Genomic DNA, 24,477 nt, shown 5'->3' on the forward strand with positions numbered 1-24,477 from the left:
GCGGGCTTCCGTTGTTTTTAAAGGAACTAGCTGCGATGGAGAACTCTGTGGGTCGAATGCCCAGCAAAACCTTCATACTAGCAAGGAAACCCTGAAGTCCTTTCTGCCTATGCTTTCCTCCTTATTTGGGGCGATAAAACCACCTCGACATTACCAAGAGCAACCTCTACTCCGCAGTAACTACTGAGCTCGGGACGGACAGCATGACGGGAACACCCTCAGTGTTAGCGAGCGCGTCCACGCACGAAGGTAAAGATGTCGCGCTGCTTGAAGATGAGGCTCTGCGGGCCCGTTTAGCTGCAGCCCCCACACACCGCTACCACGGTGACTATGGCCGCGTGCTCGGGGCATGTCCCCAGCAGACACGCATCGCCTCGGAAGCCAGCCCCTGATTCTGGGCAGGGCGACGGGCCAAAGGCAACAGCCCCGGCATCTGGCCTGCGGTTTGGGGCTCAGAGGCGCGCACACAAATGACTGTTTTGTTCTAACTCCAGCCAGAAGGGAAGATAAGCGATTTGGGTTAAAATGTTGGAGGACTTTTATATGTAACTGGAAGCAAGTAACACAAAATTACCAATTATCCTCGCTTAACTAAAAGCAGTGAACACAGCTCTGAGGGCCAAGAACAAAACAAACAAGAACATCAACAAAATCCACATGAAAAGCTGACAAAATAAGGTTATTTCCCTTGTTGCTCAAGAACCATTCCTTTGCTGTGGGTCCTACTGAGCTTTTCTCCCCTGGAGGCCCCACGCCGCTCTTCTTAGCAATTGTTCCTGCAGCGCAGGCATTCCCGCCCACTATTACCCCAAACCATAGGCTTTCTTTATAGCCTCAAACTCTGTCAATTCTTGGAAACGGGGGTTGTACTAATCAAAATGAAATGTACAAAAACCTTCTTTTAAATAAGCAAAAAAACCCACAAAAAACAAACAAACCTGTGAGAGTCAGCCCCAGCTGGTCCCCGATGACCCTCCCTGCTGGTGCCGCCTGTGCGCACCGCCCCACGTGCCCCTCGCGCTGTGAGCTCCTCCTTGTCCTGAGTGTTGGTCTGAGCCCCCATAGCAAGCCAGGGCCGCAGTGCTGCTGTAAGTGACCCGTCAAAAGCTTGCTCATGACCTCCGAGACAGGAGGAATAATGGTTAGATTTGCGTTTGGTCCTCTTTTCCTAACCCAGTGATGGCGAACCTATGACACGCGTGTCAACACTGACACGCGTAGCCATTTCTGATGACACGCGGCCGCTGAGGTGGCCACATGCCGAGGATGAAACATTTGCGAAATAATGTTTTTTCCTCAAAGTGACACACTATCCGAGTTATGCTCAGTTTTTTGGCAAAGTTTGACACACCAAGCTCAAAAGGTTGCCCATCACTGTCCTAACCAAATGTTCAGGTGGCTTCTCTGAGAATAAGAAACTAACATCTTGAGTGTCACTAAGTTGAATGTAGCTTCTCTAGTAAATAATATTATTTTAAAAACTAGAGGCCCGATGCATGAAATTCGTGCAAGGGGCTCGGCCCTCACAGCCCTGGCCGCATCTGGAAGGTCGTCCAGAAGGTCATTCTGCTGTCCAGTCTAATTAGCATATTACGCTTTTATTACTATAGATAACCCAGACGGAGCTAGCTGGTTTGGCTCAGTGGATAGAGCACCAGCCTGTGGATTTAAGGGTTCCAGGTTCGATTCCAGTCAAGGGTAACTGCCCGGATTGCGGGCTTAATCCCCAGTGGGGGGCAGGAGGCAGCCGATCCATGATTCTCATCATTGCTGTTTCTAACTCTCTCCCTCTCCCGTCCTCTCTGAAATCAATAAAAATATTAGAAAATATAAAAAATAAAATAATAAAATAACCGAGACGCTGTGTTCTGAAGAACAACACAGACCCTCTGCTGAGGATGTTTCTGAGGAAAGAACCTGACTGATGTAACTGGACGTGCATGGTGCCTGAGCACCTGGGCAAAGGGCCAGGCCGGACTCCACCAGGGAGGCCTCCAGGTGTGCAACCTGGGAGATGCAGAACATCTGTCCTGCCCACAGGCAGGCAAGGAAGGAGCAGAATAAAACTCAGCCACACCGGCGGGGTGGGGCTCTGTGGTTGAGCATCAACCTATGAACCAGTTCGATTCCCGGTCAGGGCACATGCCCAGGTTGTGGGCTTGATCCCAAATAGGGGGCGTTGCAGGAGGCAGCTGATCCATGATTCTCTCTCATCATTGATGTTTCTCTCTCTCCCTCTCCCTTCCTCTCTGAAAGTGACACACACACACACACACACACACACACACACACACTCTTATCTCTCAACCCAGTTAATACCCCAGAAGGACCCGGGCAATTCTGCACCCACTAACAACACACAGAGGAACCCAGCGGTGCTGCTTGTAGGACGTGTCCCCGCATTTACAGAAGTGACCCAAACTGCAAATACGTCCTCCCACACAGCTCGGCCATCCTCCCTTTATCCCACCTGCCTGTGACCCGCTGTTCTCTGCTCTTTTACGGCAGCTCAGACCCCACAGACACAAAGGTGGACTGTTCACTCGCCCCGGGTGGCCGGGCCTCCTCCAGGGACCGCCCGCCTATCCCGAGTCTGTGGCCTGAAATTACTTCTCTTCCTGGCAGGCACTCTAAGTCCAGCAGCATTTTTATCATTAAAAACAACTCGGCACGCACCGCGTGCAATTCCTCAGCGACTGCTTCATCTTATACTGGAATCTTAAACAGCTCGTCTCTTGAAGAGAAACGCTCAGTTACTAAGCCAGCGCCGGAGCTCGGGCACGGAACCCCGAGAGGGCCTTTCTGTAGAAAGCCTCCGCTGGCGCGGCTGAGGTCAAGCACAAGGTCAGAGCCCCGGGCAGAGTCGCTGACAGCAGCTCGCGGGCCTGACAGTGGGAAACCGCCTGGAGGCCACGTGCTTCCAATAAAATGAGAACCAAACGACCCTCAGGAGACAAGCGTTGCCTAATTACTTATCCATCTGGACGCCCCGTGATGTCCTGACCCCCGAGCCCACTTAACTGCTATCGGCTAGGATTTTTTCTGCGAATCATGGATTCAAAAACATAACTAAATAAATGTTACCAGGAGACACTGCCTGTCCGCACAGCTTGCAGCCGCCCGGTGAGTTCCTGGGTATTTCTGGGTTCTCTTTAAACAGCCACTGTGATCGCAGACCCTGTTCGGACACGCGGAGGGGCCGCCTGAGCAGTGAGCCCTGTGCGACCAGCCTCCTCCAATCAAACCCTCCGGATGTTTATCACCGAAAACACACCATCAAAACCCTGCACGCAATTCTCAGGGCGTGTTAGCTAGACACACTCGCCTCGCTCTCCGCTGGACGATTTCACAGCCAAGAGCAGAAAGACACACTCGGATGAGGCTGGCAAGGGGAGCATTCTGAAAATTGAGGGGGGGGCACGGGGAGGCGGGGGGCTTCTGGAGGACCCGGCCTCCCGGGGAGAAAGGGACCAAGGGACACGCAGCAGCAGCTCGCCACGCGCTGCCAGCTGCCAGCAGGGCCTCCATTCTTATGCTGTTGTTGTTTGGGCTCAGAAATATTTTTAAAATTTACTTATTTAAATATATTTTTATTGACTTCAGAGAGGAAGGGAGAGGGAGAGAGAGAGAAACATCCATGATGAGAGAATCATGGATCGGCTGCCTCCTGCACAACCCCCACTGGGATAGAGCCGGACATGTGCCCTGACTGCACATCAAAGAACCGTGACCTCCTAGGTCATACGCTGATGCTCAACCCCCGAGCCACGCCGGCCGGGCTCAAACTTACGTTCAATTACAGTTGACATATATTATGTTGGTTCAGGGGTACAGCATTATTTCTATACCTTACAAAGTGGTCACCCTGATAGGTCTAGCACCCATACGGAGTTATTACGATGTTAACTACATCACCTACGCTGCACATCACGTCTCCACGACCCGCTTTACAGCTGGAAGCTTGCAGCTCTTACCCCCACCCCCCACCCCATGCTCACGCAGGGCACTTTTACAAAATCCAGATTGTTAAAATGGTGGGCTGAATGTGTGTTTATCTTAAAACTTCCTCTCCAAGTCCTATTAAAACGACAAGGAATTTAATAAAGGAAAACCCCACAAGAACAAAAGGAATAATAAGGAAGATAACAGCTGCCGAGAGCTGCCAGCCACATCCCGGAAACTGACGGGATGGGCACAAGCTCGCAAGAAACGGGAGCCGGAAAGCCTGGGGGTCACCTGAGACGCGGGGTAGGTTGCCACTAAGTCTATGTGCGAAACAACCAGAGCCTAAGGCCCCTCCCGGACCCCACACCCGGGGGCACTGCCTGCTCCGCCAGGGAAGGTGGGCGGAGGAACCAGGGCCCGGCCGGGCCAGGGGAAGCCCCGCGCTGGGCACAGGAGGTTCTGGGGCGGCTACGTTTCTGCCGATACTGCTGCGAAACGCAACAGAACAGAACACAGGGCAGAGGTGTAAGTCCATCCCCCCGGAGCCCGCCACCCACATGGCTCCTCAGCCACACGCCTGGGACTCCTTTCCAGGAAGACGGTGGCACGGCAGGGCAGCTAACGCATCTCTTCGCCAGGAGAGCGAGTGACGTCCAGGTCCTGCCTCTAAAGCCCGCTGCCAGAAAAAATAATTCTCACCCGTGTGCCGCAAGCAGATTCTCACCCGTGTGCGGGGCGGCACCACAGGGCGGCACCACGGAGCCGCACAGGCCTGGGCAGGAAGCTAAACAATGCTAGCTGGGATCTGAAAAGAGTCCACTTTGGTGAATTCCGGTAATAGAACCCTTCCCTTTCTTTCCCCATCACCATCTCCACCTTATTTCTCTAAGAAAAAAATAATTTAAATGACATTTAAATCGTGTTGCTGTCAAAGACGATGCGGGAAAACCACTGTCTGCCGAGGACAGAGACCTGCCCCGTCTGCACGGGCAGCGTGGATGCTCGTGCTGTCCAACAACCTTCTAGGCTGTCGGTATCCAGACTTCCCAGCATCCCGACCCAGAAGGAAAACCCAGTGCCAGCAGCCAGTTCCAGCATGTCGTAATTGCAAGAGTTTCATCAAAAGGTTGATGGAACTTGGGGACTCAACAAGGGCTGAGTCACATATGTTATCGCCTGCTGGGATGGCTAAAGGCATTTCCCCAAACCCAAAAAGGATGATTGTTTGCTGCCAGACAGCTCAGGGCATCTTAATCTACATGTTATTGCCTCCTGTTGGCCAAACACCTGAACAGCGTAGGCTATTCCCCAATCTGACAATGCTTCTGTAAACCCTACCCTTTGAAGTGTATCTCCACCTTGCCTTAGGACAATTTGTGTAAATAAAAAGCAAGGGGTCCTGACACAAGGAGAACCTGGTTTCTTCAGCCGGGCTCCTCTGACCCCCAATGCCTTTCAAAATTATCTTTCATCTCTGGACTCTTACTTCAGTTACACACCACCTTCTCCAGATTGCTGAACCCTTCTTAATGCCGGAACAAGAACCCCAGCACCCAGAACCGGCACATTAGAGATCTGCAGAGCCGTAGCCTTAAAGCAGAGATTCTCACTGGTGTGCCGCAAGAATTACTAACACGCAACACCCGGCTGTGAGCCAGGGGCCCTGACCCGTGCTCCCCTAGACTGTCAAATACAAACACGACAACAACCAGCACAGCGGCTGCCCTGTAAACGCCCGTCCTGAGCCACCAACAGGCTGTGCAACAGCTGCATCCTCTCAGCCACAGGCACACTGAGGTCACGTCTGATTGTTAGCTCTTGGTAGCAGAGATCCTCAGGTGCAGGTATAAGCACCTGCTTTTTAAATTTTATTTATTTTTCTGTTAATCCTCACCCAAGGATATTTTTCCCATTGATTTTTAAAGGAAGTGGAAAGGAGGGAGGGAGGAGAAAGAGGAGGAGAGGGGAGAGAGGGAGGGGGGTGAGAGAGAGAAACATCGACCAAGAATTGACCCTGTGACCCTTTGGTGCATGGGCTGATGCTCTACCACTGAGCTATACCAGCCAGGCACCTGATTTTTTTAAAAAGTCACTTTGGAGTGAAAAGGGTAATTACTATTATTATTTTTTTTGTAAATCAATCAAAATTACACCTTTTTTTTTTTCCTGTCAGATCAGCAAAATAAGTCATTCTTGGTGCGCTGCAGAAGTTGGTGATTATTTACGGGCCACAAGGTGGAGGAGGAGGCACATCGCTGCCTTGAAGGGCCAGCACGAGGCGATTCCGGCCAACCCTGTGCCATCTGTGAAGGAGAGCCCGCGGGCGCAGTCCCTCCCGAGGGCAGTCTGCCTCCCGCACCGCTGACAGGCAGTGAGCCAGCGCCCAGGACTCCCCGCACGGCCCGCACCGCCCCACCCTCCTGCCCGAGCACCGCTGAGGGCCACACACCTTCTGCCTCCGTGGCATCAGCACGCTCCAACTTGGCTTCTCTGTGCTGTCCTTCGGCGACCTTCACGGCCACTGCTCGGCAAATGGCCCCCAGCTTCCTGTCCAGGGAGCGCACCCCTGCCTCCCGGGTGTACCTGCCATCAGAGAACAGCGCTCAGCTCTGGCTGACCCCGCCGCAGGCGGAGTAAGTGGTCAGCCTTCACGCCGCAGGGCCCACCGTGCACATTGTGACGCTCACTGCACCTCCTGGAGGACTGCGTCCCTCACATGAAGTTCCTTCTGAACGGCCTGTCGTTCCTGAAATAGTCAGCTGTATGTTCAGCCACACCTTCCCCTGACACACTCTCCTGACATACTGCCCTAGACTACAAACGGATCGTTGGTTCTTCAATGTTAAGTTGGCAGCACGTAAAACGTCATTTTTCTCTTTGAGAGGATGTGTAAGTGCTTTCTTAAACAAAATCGGTCACCTTAAGATAATTCTAGATAGATTTATTATACTTCGAATATTGCTGAAAAAAATCCAAAAAGCCCAGACCTCCGCCCCCCCCCCCCCCCCCCCCCCGCCCCACCACAACTAAAGCAAGAACAATTCGAGCACAAAGACCTCGCGCTTGCCCTGGGGCCGAGCCAGAAGAAGGCACGCTGAGGGGCGAGCACCGTGACTGTACCAGCCACCCTCCAGGCGGCCCCCCAGGGGCCTCAACAGAGCGTCTCAGGAAACCCCCATGCTCAGCTCCCATTCCAGGAGCCACTGCACGTCCGGCCACTCTGCCCCAGCTCTGGGAGGGAGCGAGGGGGCAGCATGCGGCCTGGGATGCGGCTCCTGTGAAAAGCCGGATTTGATGGGCAGTCAGACATACGTTCCAGGCTGCAGGGAAGCAGACTCTGAGGCCCTGAGAAAAGACAAATAGAAGCTCCTGGCTGAACGCATGCCCATCGAAAGGACAGGGCTGGCGGGTCAAGGCCAGGACTACACCTGCTCAGACCTTGTAAGGAGGACGCAGGGAGGCGTCTGAAAGAACCAGCCGACACAGAAACAAACCCCAAACCCAGGGCAGCTCCCCAGACGGGCATCCGACCAGCTCAGATGACGCGCCTGGACAGAGGTGGAGAGGGACGGAGGAAGCGGACGGGGAACCGCCCGACAGCAGAACGGGCCGCGGGAAGCCAGGTGAGCCCACCCGCCCCAGGACGCAGCAGCGAGGACACGCTCACGTTAGTGTTTTGAACGTGAGCAGGCCCGGCACCGTGCGCAGTGCCACGCGGACCCCGGCTGCAGGGAGCAGACGCGCCGTTTTGCCCTTGGACCCTGTGAAGGAAGCTCCGCCCGTGCCCGTGGGAGCGGCTCGTTTCCTCCTCGGTGACCCGTCACGGAGGTGCCACAGGTGCCCACTCAGAGGGCACCGCGCTCACGTGCTGGCGATCAGCACGGCGAGAACGTCAGCTTGCTGTGGTGGCCGCGGGAACGAACAGTGAAACCCCCACTCCCGCCAGGGCCCCCTATGCGTGCACAGTGGCCTCGGTGGGACCAGCGAAACTCAGATGACAATGGTGACTTCCGTCCGCCACGATTCAGACCCAGAGAAGCCACGGCGACTGGGCGCCCCTCAGACCTCACAGCTGGGCCGCCAGCAGGCGAGTTTCCTCCTGAAAACCTCCCGGGGGCCGGCTTGCTCTGAGAGGACACTGCCGGGACCTCGGCCTATAAATCCCTCACTTACAGTACTTCTCCGCCACTATCCAGCAGCAAGCCTCCGGGTCAGAGCCCGCCTCACTGCTGTGTCTGAATTTAAACAGCCTTCCCAGGAGGCCGCCGAAAGGCTAATTCCAAGTCAAAACCCAGAACAGGGAGCGCTTCTCCTGAACCACCGTGGTTCCCGGGAGGGTGGGGGTGGGGGGCTGCCTGTGGACGCCACACAGCGGGCGGTGATGCAACAGCCCGCAAGGCAGACCCGGGAGAATGGGAGGCCGCTGCAGGCACAGTTCCCACGGGCGCGCTTTCCCCTCAGCACGCCGCTCTCAGGCCAGACCAAGCAGCAGGCGGAGGCAGCGCATGTTCGCCAGCCGAGGCTGCAGCCGGGGAGCTGGCTGGGGAAGGCACCTCCCTTCTCTATGTTCCCGTGTCAATTCCCGAAGATGAAAACGAAGGACTTAAAAAATGTCTCCAAAAGAAGAGGAAATCGGAATAACTCAAAACAGGAGCCCGAAAGCAGCAGCTCACACATGGAGAGAAGTGAACTCCAAGCTCGGGGCGTCAGCCGCGCCTCAGTGTCTGCATGTGTTGGGTTCTCATCTACCGGATGAGCCCCTGGGGCGTCTCCTGTGGGAAGCGGGCCTTCAGCTCGAGTGGAGCCCTTGGCTGTGAAGACACCCTCAAGCTGCCCCGATGGACCCTGCCTCATGCCGAGCCGTGCGCACATGAGTGACTACGGAAATGCTCGCGGGCGGGAAGCGGCTGCAACCGGCCGCTGTGTGGGACCCCGGTGTTAAAGCAGCCGAGGACATGGACTGACCTGGTGATGATGCCCAGGGTGGTGGCCGGGGGGATCTGCAGCTGCTGCGGGGTCAGCCCGTGCTGGTCCAGCTGCTTGGGGATCAGGTGCCGGTGGGCGATCTCGATCTTCTCCTCCTGCGTGTACCCTGGAGGAGGGGCCCTGCCGTCAGCCAGGCCCGGGCTGCCCAGGGCCACGCTTTTTTAGACTGGATGGAAGGATGGCCTCAACTAAGATCATCTGATCAGAATAAGGACGTTTATTCTCCTATCAACCCCTGTTAAAGTCTCCAACTTCTCCCCAAACAAAACAAGCCTTGGCCAAGCACAGCATCTGAAATCTTTTGAATGATCGGTCTCTCAGAGAAGAAGAAAATCTCCCAGTGAGAGCTCCAAGGTGATTACCTCCTCAGCCCAAAGCTGGGTTTCTATTTATTATTTAGTAGGAAACGCACCCTTTTCTTTAGCATAAACTGAATCAGATCTCAAAGGACTGAGTTAAATGAGCAGCGGGTTCTAGGGGAAGAGCCGCACATAAACTTGAGCAACAAAACCGCCCAGCCATGCTGCCCTCCAGGTGGGAGCCGTGTGCGCAGCCGACACGTTTAAAAGATGTATGCTCTTGCTTCTTTAAACGCCTCAATGAGAACAGGTCTGCTTTGTCTTTAAACCTGTAAGAAAAATTCCCGCTAAACTAACCGCCCCCTTTCCATGGAACAAGCAAACTTTAAAAAGATGAACCGAGGCCCTGACCGGTGTGGCTCAGTGGATGGAGCGTCGGTCTGCGGACTGAAGGGTCCCAGGTTCGATTCTGGTCAAGGGCATGTACCTTGGTTGCGGGCACATCCCAGTAGGAGGTGTGCAGGAGGCAGCTGATCGATGTTTCTCTCTCATCGATGTTTCTAACTCTCTATCCTTCTCCCTTCCTCTCTGTAAAAAATCAATACATTAAAAAAAAAAAAAAAGATGAACCGAGAAGACAGCTGTTGAGCAGGAAAGGAAATAAAGGCCAGCAGGGGTAACCGAGACCACCACGCCAGCAGGAAGGAGGTGCCAGCACACGGCTGCCGCACACTCGCGGGTCTGCCTCAAGCTGCAGGGTCCAGGCAATTAGTTACATGACTGACTTATTTTAGTCTCAGAAATAGGCACAGAGCGGTATTTTACTCCATCCTGCTTTAAAACTATATCCCATTTTAAGTATAGGGACGGGCAGGACTCCCAGAAAACTCAGAAATCCAATTATCATTCACTTGATAGAATTGTATTTCAGATTGATATGAAATAACACACTTAGATTATGTGAGAATCTAAATATATTTAGACTTAGATATATTTAGATTCTACTCTATTTCCATTTTAACAAATACCCACTGATATTACATGTCTCCTAGGGAGAAATAATTCTGAGCAGTTAAAATAAGGTGAACACTGAGACTTATTTACTGTTAGTAACTAAAGGAGTTTTTGCAAAAATAAACCAAAAGCCTATTGACGGCTGCAATTACAAAGCGCCGGCAGACCACCCACACGCCATGTAAAGTGCGGCCCGGTGTAGGGCGGCTCAGCTCCTCGCCGTGACCCCTCTCACTCAGCGGGCGGAAGTGATCACCCTTTCCCAGCGAAGGGGAAACATCAAGAAATGACGGACAGGAAGCTAAACTGACCGCGTGAAATTGGACTTTGAAAATATTATTTTTGAAAAATTATTGGACTTTGAAAAAATTGGACTTTGAAAAAATTATTTTTTCTGTAATGTTAGAAATTGCTTCAAAGAAAAGTGTCTTTTAATTAAAAAATTGATCATTCTTTCATGCTAAGTCCCATCTGAAATTGCTATCAAAATTTATTGCTGAGACGCCTGATCTGTCAGGGTTAAAGCAAACAAACGCACGTTTGCCTCCCAGACTCTGAGTCTATACAGAGGCAGGTGCACCCGGCAGCCTCGGAACGTGGGAAGAGCACACGTGGGCAAACCGACTCTTTGCTCGAAACTGCACGGCTCCCCCAATGCTAAGGGCTGCGTTCAGAAAGGTGAGAAAGAAACATCCCATCATGCATTTCCCTGTGACCCGAGTACCTGGCACCTGGATGACCTCCATCCTGTCCAGCAGGGCCGCTGGGATGGTGGCTGTGGTGTTGGCGGTCGCGATGAAGAGGACTTGGGAGAGGTCGAAGGCCACGTTGAGATAGTGGTCGGTGAAGTTATGGTTCTGCTCCGGATCCAGCACCTGCGGAGAGGGAGGGCGACGCGGAACCACTGCGGCAGCTCCAGGGCCACAGACACGTGGCCACAGCGGCTGGTTTTGCTCGGCGTGGCTGGCTGGGGAGTCGGGGGCTAACACAGACCTGCACCCTCCCTTACATGCCCACACTCTAAAGAAACGTGCTCAATGTCACACTTTGGAAGACAGAAAGCACAAAGCAGCACCAATTACCCCTTCAGCCTTATCCTTCCCCTATGTCCGCGACCCGCGGTGTGGCCAGCACTAAGCCACCGATCCCACAGAGCCAGTTCCCTCTGGGCGGCACGCCCTCTCCCTCCGCCGAGGGAACAGAAAGTGAGCGTGCAGTGTTCTGAATTCGTGGGCAACATGGTGATGGGCACACTCCTCCTCAGACACTATCAGAAAGTCTGGTACGGGTTTTCAATAAAAGGGCAACGCGGGAAAGAGGAGCTGGTAAGGATGCGCCTGCCGCCAGCCTCGGACCCAGCACAAGGACAGACCCCCTCTAACGTGCATGTTGTCAGCATCGACGGAGAACGCGTTAACTGGACACGTCAGACAACTCGACAGTTAGGTTCCTAAGACGCTGAGCAATGGTTCGTGTTCATGCTCCGCGTCACCGGGACTCGGTGCAGGCCTGCACGGGGCTTGAAAGAAGGCTCCGAGCGGCCCTGGTGCTCTGGCCTCCCACGTGGGGCCCCTTTCACTGCATCAGCAGATATAAACCGGCTGCACACGGATTCAAAACGGGAGTGAAACAGCCGTGCCGTGAGGACAGACGCGTCGGCAGAGGCCACAGCGCAGAAGAGGCCTGGGCCCCGGCGGGAGGCTGGCTGCTTTCCTAATAACCTTGCAGAATTACCGGTCTCTAAGCAAAAGGCTCTGATGAACTATTTGATGAAAATGAACTAGGAAAAAAATGAGAATTACTGGAAAGCGAAAGGTCTCTAAGACACTTAAATTTACATCTCAAACTGCTTCTGACTCCAGTCTGCACCGACCTGGTTCCAGGCCTAACCCCTGACACGCACAGGCACATGCACACGCACACGAGCGGAGTCCCCTCGGCCTCGCTGGGACGCGGGACGCAGACAGCGATTCGCACGCCTCACCTCGAGCAGAGCTGCGGCGGGGTCGCCCTGCAGACTCTTCCCCAGCTTGTCCACCTCGTCCAACAGGAACACCGGGTTGTTCACCCCGACCGTCTTCAGGCCGTTGATGATGCGGCCGGGCATGCTGCCCACGTAGGTGCGCCTGCGGGAAGCAAGCGCGTGGGCTCCGGTGGCCGGGGGCAGGAGCAGTGCCACCCAGAGCCCAGGAGCCAGGACGGGAGGCCGCCTGGCTCTCGCAGGGAGGCAGCCGAGCCCTGAGAGGCCCGCAGGGTCCGCGCCGCGCGTCCCTTCTTCTCTCAGCCTGGCGCGGGCAGCCATGGTGTTGGAGCCGCTGCGCCCAACGCGGGCCATTCAGGGAAACTGAAACATTACACTCAAGTCACACAGTTAAGATTCTCATTCCGCCAGGTTCCAAGATGCCCCAACCCTGACTTTAATCCCCAGGCCGCACCCTCCTGCAGCCCCCCGTCCCCCCAGCAGGACCATCTGCACAGGGAGACAGCTGCCCCCACTGGTCCAGCCGCCTCGTCCTCATGAAGGAAGTCAGAACCGGTGGGAAGGGCCACTCAAAATGCAGATCCCCTGCCCCCCGCCCCCCAAAAAAAGAAAAACTCCAAACTCGTTTATTTCCGAGGCAATCGGTTGTTCCTGCTCGAAGTGAGAGGCCTGGGGTCAAGAGCATTCACACGGAAACTCCCTCCCTCCGGGCACTGACGGGACTGCCCACCCACACGCTCTCCTCGCACAGCCAGGCTCAGCGCTCTGGGATGCGCTACACCGTCACCGCAGCCCTGTGCATCCGAATGAGGGTCTGTGTGATGAGGTCAGGCGCAGAGCGTGGCGTGAGATAAGACAGCATGTCTGTCCAATCGGAAAAAGCCCCTTTTCTGGAGAGCCAGCGAACGTCACCCACAGCAACGCACAACGCACTCCGTGTCACCGCGACCTCGCGTGTAGTCAGCTCACTACTGCTCGCCCGTCTACGCTCCAAATGGAAACCAAGCCTTTCTTTTCCTCCCCATCTCCCACCTCGCTATCTCTGAACTCTCCAGTTCCTCTTAGTCAATTGCTAACCACGAGCAGCTTCCTCCACAGCACAGGCTGGAGCCCAGGCCTGGGAACGAGGAGAGGGGCCGGCAGGGGGAGGGAGGGCACAGAGCCGCTCTGTGTCCGCGGCTATTTTAAACTGCAGAACAGGGGCCTACTCAGCGGCAGGGAAAACAGAGCCGAGAACCCCGCCTGGGAGCACATGACCGACACTGGACGCCAAGCCCAGGCGTCTCCCAAAGGCCCGGCTGTCCCATGGAGGGACTCCTCCCACCCAGCCACCCGGCCACGGTGTGATTCTGTCTCTCCTCTGGGGCCCCTCCCCCGCCCATCACTCTGACAGAGGTGTGGCCTGGGCTCCCAGTCTCCCCCTCCCCAACCCCTCCCTCCCACCTCCACCTGCTCCCCACAGGTTTCTAGTCACCTCCTCTCCAGGCTGCGGTGACTCCAGGGCCAGTGGGCAGGGAGTCCTCGGGGCACAGGGCCGGTGGCCCTGGTGTTGAATGGACCAGGCCTGGTTGGTGATGGCGAGGGAGGGCTTGCCAGCGAGGTGCCCGCAAATCAGGCTTCGTGCTCACAGACCGATTCCGACAACGCCACACGCCTCTTACGCGGCGGGTATCACAGCCTTACCCAGGCCGCATCCGTTAGCCCACGTCCCCACGTTTCAGGCAAAAGCACCACCTTCTTTTATACAACACGCTCTTCTCCTCATTAGGTTCCGCTTTCTCAGCGACAGCCACACACGGAAGGTCTTCACGTGGAACAGCGCACACGTTTGCTATGATCGGCGTCAGGAGAGGGTTAAGCCCAGCCCACGTCCATGGGACGTGCTGAGAACCACGGCACCGCGTGCTGCCCTCCACGGGCATCATGAAGACACACGTCCCCACAGTTGTGCCACACAAGTAATCACGCGGGATCAGGCTATTTGGGGCACAGTTTACGAATCAGATTGGATTTTATAAAGAGCACACGGACGCGTGCAGACCCACACTGGTCCCCCAAGCACTCGGAGTTGAAATAAGAACAAAAGCTGTTTGATGGATGCGGCCCGTTTGCCGAGCTCCGAGGGGCACTTCCCAAGCCTCACAGAGCCAGCAATTCCAACCCGAAAGAAACAGGACACGTTACCTGCGTGTCACCTACCGTGACTTCAATGTCACATGACAACTCCACAGAGTCCCTCTCTACGTCCCACCCAATGCTGACGCACACCTGGCTACGGACGACAAGGGAGGAAATACACAGGACCCCGAGCGAGGGGGGAGCCACGCAGGGCGGGGAGAGCCTCCCCTCGCTTGCTTGTAGCTGAGGGCGCGCAGCTGGAGCGGGAAGATCCCAGGAGAGCCGGGCCCTGCGCCCAGGTGCCAGCTTCTTCCTGAGCCAGCGGCAGCCTCTAGTGGCGGGGCGAGGACAGGCCAGCCCAGGGAACAGGCTTCCCTGCCCACTGCTCGTCTACTAACGTCCTGGCGTGATGCTCCTCTCGTGCAGCAGAGTTGTGAACAAGCAAGAAAAAGAATAAAAGGACCATTTTCATGCAAGTTTCTGAAGCTTCCTGGCCCAGCCTAAGGCCAGTGACCTTGGAAATAGGCAAATGGAAAAGATGATATAAAAGCAACATATTCCTTCCCCCACAACCCAAGTCTAACCCCAACGCAGGCAGCGGCTGTGGTTCGAAGCTGCCAGGGAAAATCGCTTCCTGACCCACCCGCGTGGGGCTGGTCCGAGGACAGAAGTTTCCACTCGGTTCCATTCCTTGGCCTGGACGTGAGGCAGCTGCAGTGTAAGTGCAGCGTCAGGTTCCTGCACAAGCCCCACCGCAGGCCTGACACGTCACACGTGCACTGAAGGCAGCACGAACCCTACAGCCTGAGAGAGAGGCTCACGTGTCCCCAAACACCTCCCAGTCAGAGCGACAGAGAACAGACAGAACGGGACTGCAGCACGCAAGTCTGACCCCAATGCCAGACTGACCAGACTCAGGTCTGAGTTTCCGATCCTTTGATAGAAAAAGTGTCAAAAATGCAAGGATAAGCCTCACAAGGACCCTGACCTTTCTCCTTACACCTCTCACCCGACTGTAAACCAGCGTTCTTTTTTAAATGCATCTTTATTGTTGAAAGTGTTATAGGTGTCCCCCTCTTACCCCCTTGCGCCCCTCCATAAACCAGCCTCCTTAAAAGCTAGTTTAAGCTGCCAATGTGCAACACGGGCTGTCACGGTCTCTCAGCCCCTCCCGCCCGGGCCAAGCCGCACTTCTGAACTCCAGGCGCGTGGTCCTTATCTATGAAATGCCACTGGGCCAAAGCGACGCCAAGGCATCAGGCCACCCAGTCACCACGAGCCACCACTAGTTACCACTAGTCACCACTAGTCATGCCACGGAGACCCCAGAGCAGAGGGTGCCCACTACGGCGAGGCTCTACGTTCCCCCGGCACCCCGAACAGCCCTTTTCGGAAGGAGAGGGACCCTGCGCTGTGCTCTGGGGGGCTCTCGCCAACCACAGGGAAGGAGAGGACAGGCCGGCGAGGGAAGTACCCACCTGTGTCCCCGGATGTCGGACTGGTCGCACACCCCTCCGAGCGCGATCCTGTGGAACTCGCGGCCCAGGGTCTTGGCCACGGACCTCCCCACGCTTGTCTTCCCGACCCCGGGGGGGCCCACAAAGCACAGGATGGGGCCCTTCAGGTTGTTCCTGAGCTGCCGCACGGCCAGGTACTCCAGCACCCGCTTCTTCAGCTTCTCCATGGCGTAGTGGTCGTTGTCCAGGAGGACGCGGGCCGCGCGGATGTCCAGCCGGTCTGTCGAGTGACCCACAGAGCACGTCTGGGCACTGGGACTTGTGGTGGGAACCCCGCCCAAGGATGGCGGGAGTCCCAATAGCTTAGAAGTAACGAGAACACGCCTGCCTCCTTCTGAGCGAGTCTAGGGAGCCCGGGACGGGGTGTCCTTTTGTGTAAGAAGGTTTAGCTTCTTTCTACAGAAACAGAAGGCCCTGCAGCGGCGGGAGCTAAGGGAAGCCCCCCGACTGAGATGGAACCGAGGGTCACATTTCACCAACCACGGAGACCCCCTTCTCTCAATCAGGCCCAGGGACTCTCGAGGAGCCCGAGACTGCAGTGACAGGTTCAGTCTGCAGCCGACCTACGTCGGCGCGAAGGTGAGAGCGGACGGTGAGTGGGGTGTTGCGGAGGGTGTGCGTGACCGCGCCGCGGCACAGCGAGGCCGTGCTGGGGGCTCACCGGTGGTGCTCTTGTTCCACGGCAGCTCCACCATGAGCTCCAAGTAGTTTCTGGTCAGAGCGTATTCCGGCATCGACTGAGGCATTTTTTTGAGTCTGTGGAGGAAGAATACATAGCAAAGGTGTTCAAGAATAAAGAACTCCATAAAACAGAAAAAGCAAGCTTACCTCCATGGCTTGGTCAGACATATCATACGTACAGGGTGTCCCAAAAGATGAACACACACACTTTGAATAACTATAAAGGCAGTGTTTACTAAAATACATTTCAGTCTGTGCCCTGGCTGGTGTTGCTCAGTGGACAGAGTGTCAGCCTGCGGACTGAAGGGTCCCAGGTTCCATTCCAGTCAACGGCACATGCCTGGGTTGCGGGCTTGATTCCCAGTAGGGAGCATACAGGAGGCTGCCAATCAACGATTATCTCTCATCGTTGTTTCTCTCTCTCTCTCCCTCTCCCTTCCTCTTTGAAATCAATAAAGATATATTTAAAAAAAAATACATTTCAGTTTCAAAACTGAGCTATCAGCTGTTACAGTGTATATACATTTTGCGGGGGACACCCTGCATTTGGTTAAATAAATCTAAAGAAGTTTTTTTTTTTTTGCATGTTTAAATATTTATTTTTCCTTTTAAAAAGCGAAGATGAGATTTGTTTTTGTTTGTCTATTTGATAGCACACTTTTATACTATATATTTTAATAGCTTTATTGACAAAATAATCAACACAAAATAAGCTGCTTGTATTTAAAGCATACTTGATGTATATATTTGATATATATACTAGAGGCCTGGTTCATGAAGTTCATGCATGGGGGAGGATGTCCCTCAGCCCAGCCTGCACCCTCTCCAATCCAGGACCCCTTGGGGGATGTCTGACTGCCGGAGACATCCCTCTCACAATCCTGGACTGCTGGCTCCTAATTGCTCACCTGCCTGCCTGCCTGGTTGCCCCTAACTGCCCCCCCACCTCCAGCCTGATCACCCCCAACTGCCCCCATTGCTGACCTGGTCGCCCCTAACTGCCCCCCCTCCCAGCCTGGTCACCCCACGCAGCCTGCTTGTTCAGTCATTTGTTTTTTTTTGTTTTTTTTTTTGTTTTTTTTTAATGAATCTTTATTGTTCAGATTACAATTGTTTCTCCTTTTTCCCCCCATATCTCCCCACCACCCAGTTCCCACCCCCCCTCTGCCCTTACCTCCCCCCCGCTGTCCTTATCCATAGGTATATGATTTTTGTCCAGTCTCTTCCCATACTCCCCACACAGACACCCCTTTCCCCCTCAGAATTATCAATCCACTCCCATTCTATGTCTCTGATTCTATTAAGTTCACCAGTTTATTCTGTTCCTCAGATTTTTAATTCACTTGACTTTTAGATTCACTTGTTGATAGATATGTATTTGTTGTTCATAATTTTTATCTTTCTTCTTCTTTTTCCTCTTTTTAAAGAATACCTTTCAGCATTTCATATAATACTGGTTTGGTGGTGATGAACTCCTTTAGCTTTTTCTTATCTGTGAAGCTCTTTATCTGACCTTCAATTCTGAATGATAGCTTTGCTGGGTAGAGTAGTCTTGGTTGTAGGTTGTTGCTATTCATCACTTTGAATATTTCTTGCCACTCCCGTCTGGCCTGCATGGTTTCTGTTGAGAAATTAGCTGATAATCGTATGGGAGCTCCCTTGTAGGTAACTAACTGTTTTTCTCTTGCTGCTTGTAAGATTCTCTCTTTGTCTTTTGCCCTTGGCATTTTAATTATGATGTGTCTTGGTGTGGTCCTCTTTGGATTCCTTTTGTTTGGGGTTCTGTGTGCTTCCTGGACTTGTAAGTCTATTTCTTTCATCAGGTGGGGGAAGTTTTCGTTCATTATTTCTTCAAATAGGTTTTCAGCATCTTGCTCTCTCTCTTCTTCTGGTACCCCCATAATTCTGATGTTGGTTCGCTTGAAGTTGTCCCAGAGGCTTCTTACACTATCTTCAACTTTCTGGATTCTCTTCTCTTCTTGCTTCTCTGAAGGAGTGTTCTTGGCCTCTTTGTATTCCAAATCTTTGAGTTGATTCTTGCGATCCTCTAGTCTGCTGTTGGGTCTCTGTATAATATTTTTTATCTCAGTCAGTGTATGTTTAATTTCTAGTTGGTCCTTTTTCATATCCTCGAGGGTCTCATTGAATTTATCGGCCTTTTCCATGAAATTCTTGAAAAACCTTATAACCGTGGTTTTGAACTCTATGTCCAGTCGCTTGTTCTCCTCCATTTCTTTGGTTTGTGATCTGTTTCCTTGCCTTCTCATTTTCTCTGCTTCCCTGAATTGGTAGGGTAGTTTTGTGTACTAGATGTCCTATTGGTTCAATGGGTCAGCCTCCCAGTTACTTGAGGTGGACACTCTTGGTGTACCCTTGTGTACTGTGTGTCCCCCAGCAGGAGCTACAGCAAGAACTAGTTTTCTCCTCCTTTGCTTGGGCGGTTTTGGAGCAGTCTGACTGGAGCTGCAGTTTATTTGGTTAAGCTGCCACAGAACAGGCCATTTATATGCAAAAGCCGCTGTGTGGAGCCTGGGCGGGTTTGTAGAATGTGCGGGGCGGGGTCTCAGGGCTGGGCGGGGTCTCAGGGCGTCACTAGGCTAGGGCGTGGCCAACGGCGATGGCTGGCGTCAGCCGTCTCTGCCTTTCCACGTTTCCAAGTCCCTGCGCCCCGCGCTCCAGCGCTGTAAAACAATGATTGCTGGGCGCACCTCTGCAAAAAAGTCACTCTCACTTTCCGACCCGATGGCCGAGAGTCCAGCTTCTCCCCGTAGGAGTCTGGGTCCCCCGCGTGTCCCCAGAAACTGGATTTCAGAGTGATCGGGAGCTTGTCTCCCCTTGGGTTGAAGAAAAGCCGCGCACCCAGTCGCCCGCCGCCAGCCCGCTTCGTGCGCCTCCGTACCTCAGCTTTTCAGCGTTTGTGCTCCTTTCTCTCCTTAGTTGTAAATCTACCACTCAGCCAGCTTTCCCGTGGTTCTGGGTGGTAGAAGTTTTGTCTTTTAGTTGTATTTTTGAAATTGTTGTGTGAGGCAGCAGATTAGTTGTTTAACTATGCCGCCATCTTGGTTCCTCCTCTAAAGAAGTTTTTTAAAAATCTGGCTAATGACACATTTATTTTCTAAAGGTACATTACAAAACAAAATTAAAGCAACACCCGCACACTGGGGGGAGGGGTGGGGACCCCGCATCTGACTCAGCCCTGGAAAAACGGCCTGGTCTGTATAAGGACCTCCCAGAGCCTCAGGTGGCACCACCAGGTTCCGCATCACGGTGAGATCTAAATGCCTCACCATGTGTTACACGGTGATTATGTATTTTCTTTTATTTTTTTACTAGAGGCTCAGTGCACAGGATTCCTGCACTGGTGGGGGGCGTAGCCTGTGGGGATCGGCCTGCTGTGGGATTGCCGCTCATCCCTGTCAGCTGAGCGGCGCTCCCACTGTGGGAGCGTACTGACCACCAGGTGGCAGCTCCGGCATTAAGTGTCTGCCTCCTGGTGGTCAGTGCATGTCACAGCGACTGGTCGACAGGTCGTTCTGGTCGTTCTACCATTCGGTCGCTGGGCTTTTATTATATAGGATTATTTTTAAACATATATTTTTTATTGATTTCAGAGAAGAAGGGAGAGGGAGAGTTAGAAATATCAACGAGAATCATGGATCAGCTGCCTCCTGCACGCCCCCTACTGGGGATCGAGCCCGCAACCTGGGCATGTGCCCTTGACCGGAACTGAACCCAGGACCCTTCAGTCCACAGGCTGACGCTCTATCCACTGAGCAAAACCAGCGAGGGCTAATTATATATTTTACATCAGAGTTTAAGTCAGCTCACAAACGAAGCCAACATCAGAATCTTAATAAAAAATGCAGCTCCCAGAACATATGCAGCGCACGTGTTCCGTCCATGCGGATGGCCTACATCTATTAGCAGGTGCCAGAGCCAACAGGAGACGCCTCAGCCGCATCTGCTAAGGTTCTTCACTGTGAACCTCAGAAAGGCAGGTCTTCCCAAGCCTCATTACAACTCACTAATACAATGAAACATGGTTATAACATTACACGCACAAAAATCAACAGAGGGTTTTCTACTAAACCAGATCACCAAGCAAAGGTGCTCAGCCCGTACCCCGCCAGGCCTTCCTGACCCCCTGCACGGGAAGAGTGGCAGGCCCTGCCTCACGCGTGTGACCTAAAGACAACAGTGACGTGTGACATGCAAACGGGAAGTGGACAAACACTGTCTGAACAAAGGCTGGTCCCCTCTTGACGACAGTGGACAGGCAGGTACCTCGGGGAGCACGCCTGAGTGCGTACTGCGGGGAGGGGCTGTGTCACTCACGCAGCATTCACGGAGCTGGGTGTGTGTGTTGGGGGTGTGTGTGTGTGTGACCTTGGGGCACTAAGACTCTCAGGGTCAGGGTCTGGATGGGGTGAAGAGGGACCTTGAGAGCTGGGGTGCCAGGAAAGCGGGAGTTGGCAGTGCAGACCGGGGAGGGGGGGGGCAGTGGTCTAGGGCCCCGTGAAGGGAAGAGGAGGATCAGAGCACGTACAGCGAACGGCTCGGCGTCCAGTTGGGGATGCTGCCACAGGCCTCCCCCCGCGAGCAAGACGGGCCCAGCACGCGGGAGGCGCGCCGCTCACCTCTTGACCTCCTTGAGGCAGACGCGGCGGGCCTGCTCGGGCATGCTGGATGAGCGCACCTTCCGCTCCAGCAGGACCACGTCGTCGCTGTCCTCCTCCTCCTCCTCCTCCTCCTCCAAGGCGCCGGGGACGTGCGTGACCCTCCGCATGGGGCGGATGGCTATCACCTGCGGCCGAGGGCGGGCAAGGGAGTGGGCGTCAGCACCAGGGCTCCTCTCTCCCTCCTGCTCAGCCTACGCGACTGCTGCTCCCACAGTCCGCCCAGGAGGAGGCCTGACTCCCACTCTCCCCTCCCTCCTGCCGCACAATCACCATGCACCAGCCACTGGAGGCCGCCTGCAGCCCGGCCCACCCTCCATGCAAGTGTCATGGATGACAGTGAAGGGATCAATAATCGATGGGTGGGGAGGAGTGGGGTGAAGGGGATCAATGGGGAAAGAAGGGGCCATCTGCAATACTTTCAACAATAAAGATAAAAATTTTAAAAAAGAGGAAAATGGTGGTGTTGAGCCCAATAAAAGCTCTCTGGGGAAATGCGGCTGCTGTCTTCACATGCGGAGGCTGAGGACTCGGGCTGAGGAGACAGAGAAGGTGAAGGCTGACTAAAAGAAAATCCAAACGTCAATCAGCTGGAATCCAAAAGTCAGCCACGCTATGGCACAGCGTACGGACCAGTCCTAATCTGCTCTTAACACCACGTCCCGTAAAAACGTTCAACTCAGCAGGCATTTGCTAATTTTCAAAATATAGAAAACACACAATGTTTGGCAAGAAAGAAAATGGCTTGGTAAATCATCCGTTTTTAAAAAAATATGTTTTTACTGAGTTTTCAAGAGAGAGGAAGGGAGAAGAAGAGGGAGAGAGAGAAATATCAATGATGAGAGAGAACCATGGATCGGCTGCCTCCTGCACGCCCCACACTGGGGATGGAGCCCGTAACCCGGGCATGTGCCCTGACCAGGAATCGAACCAGTGACCTCTCAGTTCCCGGGTCGATGTTCAGCCACTGAGCCACACCGGCCGGGCTGCCCCATGTTTTTCTTAAACAAACAACAAACCATGAACCCACACGGAACCTCCGATCCCATGACGACAGGCCCCTGAAGAAATGGGCCCCGAGGACACTGACCCGCTTCTCGTCATCCTGCTTGTGCTTCCTGGTTTTCTGGAGCAGCTTCAGGCCTTCGATCTGCCGGACGAGCAGCGGAATGGTCATCTTGAACCGATCCTCCAGGCTCACGGCGTCTAGAATCTAAAGAGCGAGAGTGAGAGTGAGAGCGAGCCCGTTACCAGAAACACACGCTCCACAGCCAGGCAGGTGGAGGCGCAGCGTGAATGGTCAGATACCTCTCACCAGGGTCACAGCTCCCTGTGGCCAACACAACCACATTAACTGGATTCACCCAGCGAGGCTGTCTGGCACCAATACCAGAACCCTAAAAAGACCACAGAGCATCTTGAGTTTCCATTTAAAAAAGAAGCCACGTGTACTGTTCCAAGAGCAAGAACAAAACACACACTATGGCACCTCCTTCTGAGAATTACCCCCTTAAAGCCTCGAATGTGTCTACACATCAGGCCTAAACACATTCCAGGCTCAGCACATTGAAGCTTTACATACGAGAGACCAGAGCACTTTCCGCCGCCGCCCCTGCCAGTGAGTCTGCAACGGACACGCTCCGCACCGTCAGGGTAACCAGCTCCCTGCTCGCGCCCGAAGCAGGTAACAGTGCCCCTGCCGCCGCCCGCCTTCTGCTCCTACCGGGGCACTGGATCCCTGCTTATACCGTCTGTTTGCGTCAGCTGCACTTGCTGTTACAATAGTTGGATTTAAGTATTAAATGAACAATACAGGAAGGAGGGTGGTTTCAATAAAAACTAGTTTAGCCAGACCGGTGTGGCTCAGCAGTTGAGCACCAACCCAGGAACTGAGAGGTCACTGGTTTGATTCCCGGCCAGGGCACATGCCCAGGGTATGGGCTCGATCCCCAGTAGGGTGTGTGCAGGAGGCAGCTGGTTGATGATGTTTCTCTCTCATCGATGTTTCTATCTCTCTATCCCTCCCCCTTCCTCTCTCTCTAAAAATCAATAAAAACATATTTTTAAAAAAATAAATAAAAACTAGTTTAAATGTTCTGAGAAGATTCAATAAAGGAGGCTGCTCAAAAATACTATAAAAGTAAGTTTGCAAGAGAACTTTCACCATTTGCGGGGAAACATGCGCATCTAAGATCCTGAGCTTGGATTATTTTTCAAGTGTCTTTAAAACTCATTTCACTCTAAAGAAACAGAAAGGGAAAATGATAGCAACGCATCACAGTGTGTTTACATAAGCAACACCAGGAGTCCCAAGCAGCCCACACAGGGAAAGGGCGCGGCTCCTCGCGTGTAAAAACGGTGGCCGGAGTATATTTATGTATTTAAGTTAGATGAACCGTCTACCTGTGTTACTGTTCTCTGCTTTAACTTTCCCCATAAGCTGACAAGTGCTGGTACTGATAACGCGAGTAAAAGCCGTCCCTTTTACAGTCACTTTAACTCCTCCCGTGAGCCTCCAGCATCCTGACTGAAGGCTCAAGTGTCCTTGCTCTCTAGACCCAACTGAACCGTGACCAAGGGCCTCCGCGCCCGAGGGCCCCGTACCTGCAGCTTCTCCTTGTTGCTCGTGCGGATGATGGACGTCAGGATGTCCGGGAGGGCTTCCCTGGGGAGGCTGTCGAGCAGGCGCCTCAGCTTCGCCACCGCGGGGACGGACATGTCAAGCATCTCCACCAGCTGCGGGGGAATGTGGTGTTACTGCTGGGTTTCCAGTTAGACTGCCGGGCGGCTGTCAGGTTTGGGCCTCAGAGGAAAATGTCAATCAGAATAAAAAGCAAAAATAGCCCTGGCCAGTTTGGCTCAGTAGATAGAGCGTCGGCCTGCGGACTCAAGGGTCCCAGGTTCGATTCCGGTCAAGGGCATGTACCTTGGTTGCGGGCACATCCCCAGTGGGGAGTGTGCAGAAGGCAGCTGATTGATGCTTCTCTCTCATCAATGTGTCTGGCTCTCTATCCCTCTCCCTTCCTCTCTGTGAAAAATCAATAAAATATATATATTTTAAAATAAAAAAAAAAAGCAAAACTGGTTCAAATGTGGATAATACTAATGTTTACAAGAGGCTGTATATAAATTTGTGATTTTATTTAGAAAAAAATTAAAATTTATTGAAAAGCTGCAATGGTACAATAAACTATATATTCTTTCCCTAAACTCACCAATTATTAACCTCTTGCCCGTTTGCTTTCTTATACACACACACA

General features: G+C 53.5%; 1 protein-coding gene across 1 annotated transcript in view; it reads right to left on the bottom strand.

The window, feature by feature from the left end:
- The window catches only part of LONP2 (lon peptidase 2, peroxisomal), a 44,752-nt gene that overhangs the window by 9,165 nt on the left and 11,110 nt on the right, over window positions 1–24,477 (bottom strand). The window contains exons 3-11 of the mRNA XM_079800246.1: window positions 23,822–23,953; window positions 22,308–22,430; window positions 21,179–21,345; window positions 16,522–16,616; window positions 15,822–16,080; window positions 12,229–12,370; window positions 10,969–11,119; window positions 8,911–9,037; window positions 6,395–6,528 (exon numbers count right to left, since the gene is read on the bottom strand). Of these exons, the coding sequence (XP_079656372.1) occupies window positions 6,395–6,528; window positions 8,911–9,037; window positions 10,969–11,119; window positions 12,229–12,370; window positions 15,822–16,080; window positions 16,522–16,616; window positions 21,179–21,345; window positions 22,308–22,430; window positions 23,822–23,953 (1,330 nt within the window). The remainder of the gene's footprint in view (window positions 1–6,394; window positions 6,529–8,910; window positions 9,038–10,968; window positions 11,120–12,228; window positions 12,371–15,821; window positions 16,081–16,521; window positions 16,617–21,178; window positions 21,346–22,307; window positions 22,431–23,821; window positions 23,954–24,477) is intronic.

Source organism: Cnephaeus nilssonii (assembly GCF_951640355.1).
Source record: "Cnephaeus nilssonii genome assembly, chromosome: 20".
NCBI classification, from domain to species: Eukaryota; Metazoa; Chordata; class Mammalia; order Chiroptera; family Vespertilionidae; genus Cnephaeus; species Cnephaeus nilssonii.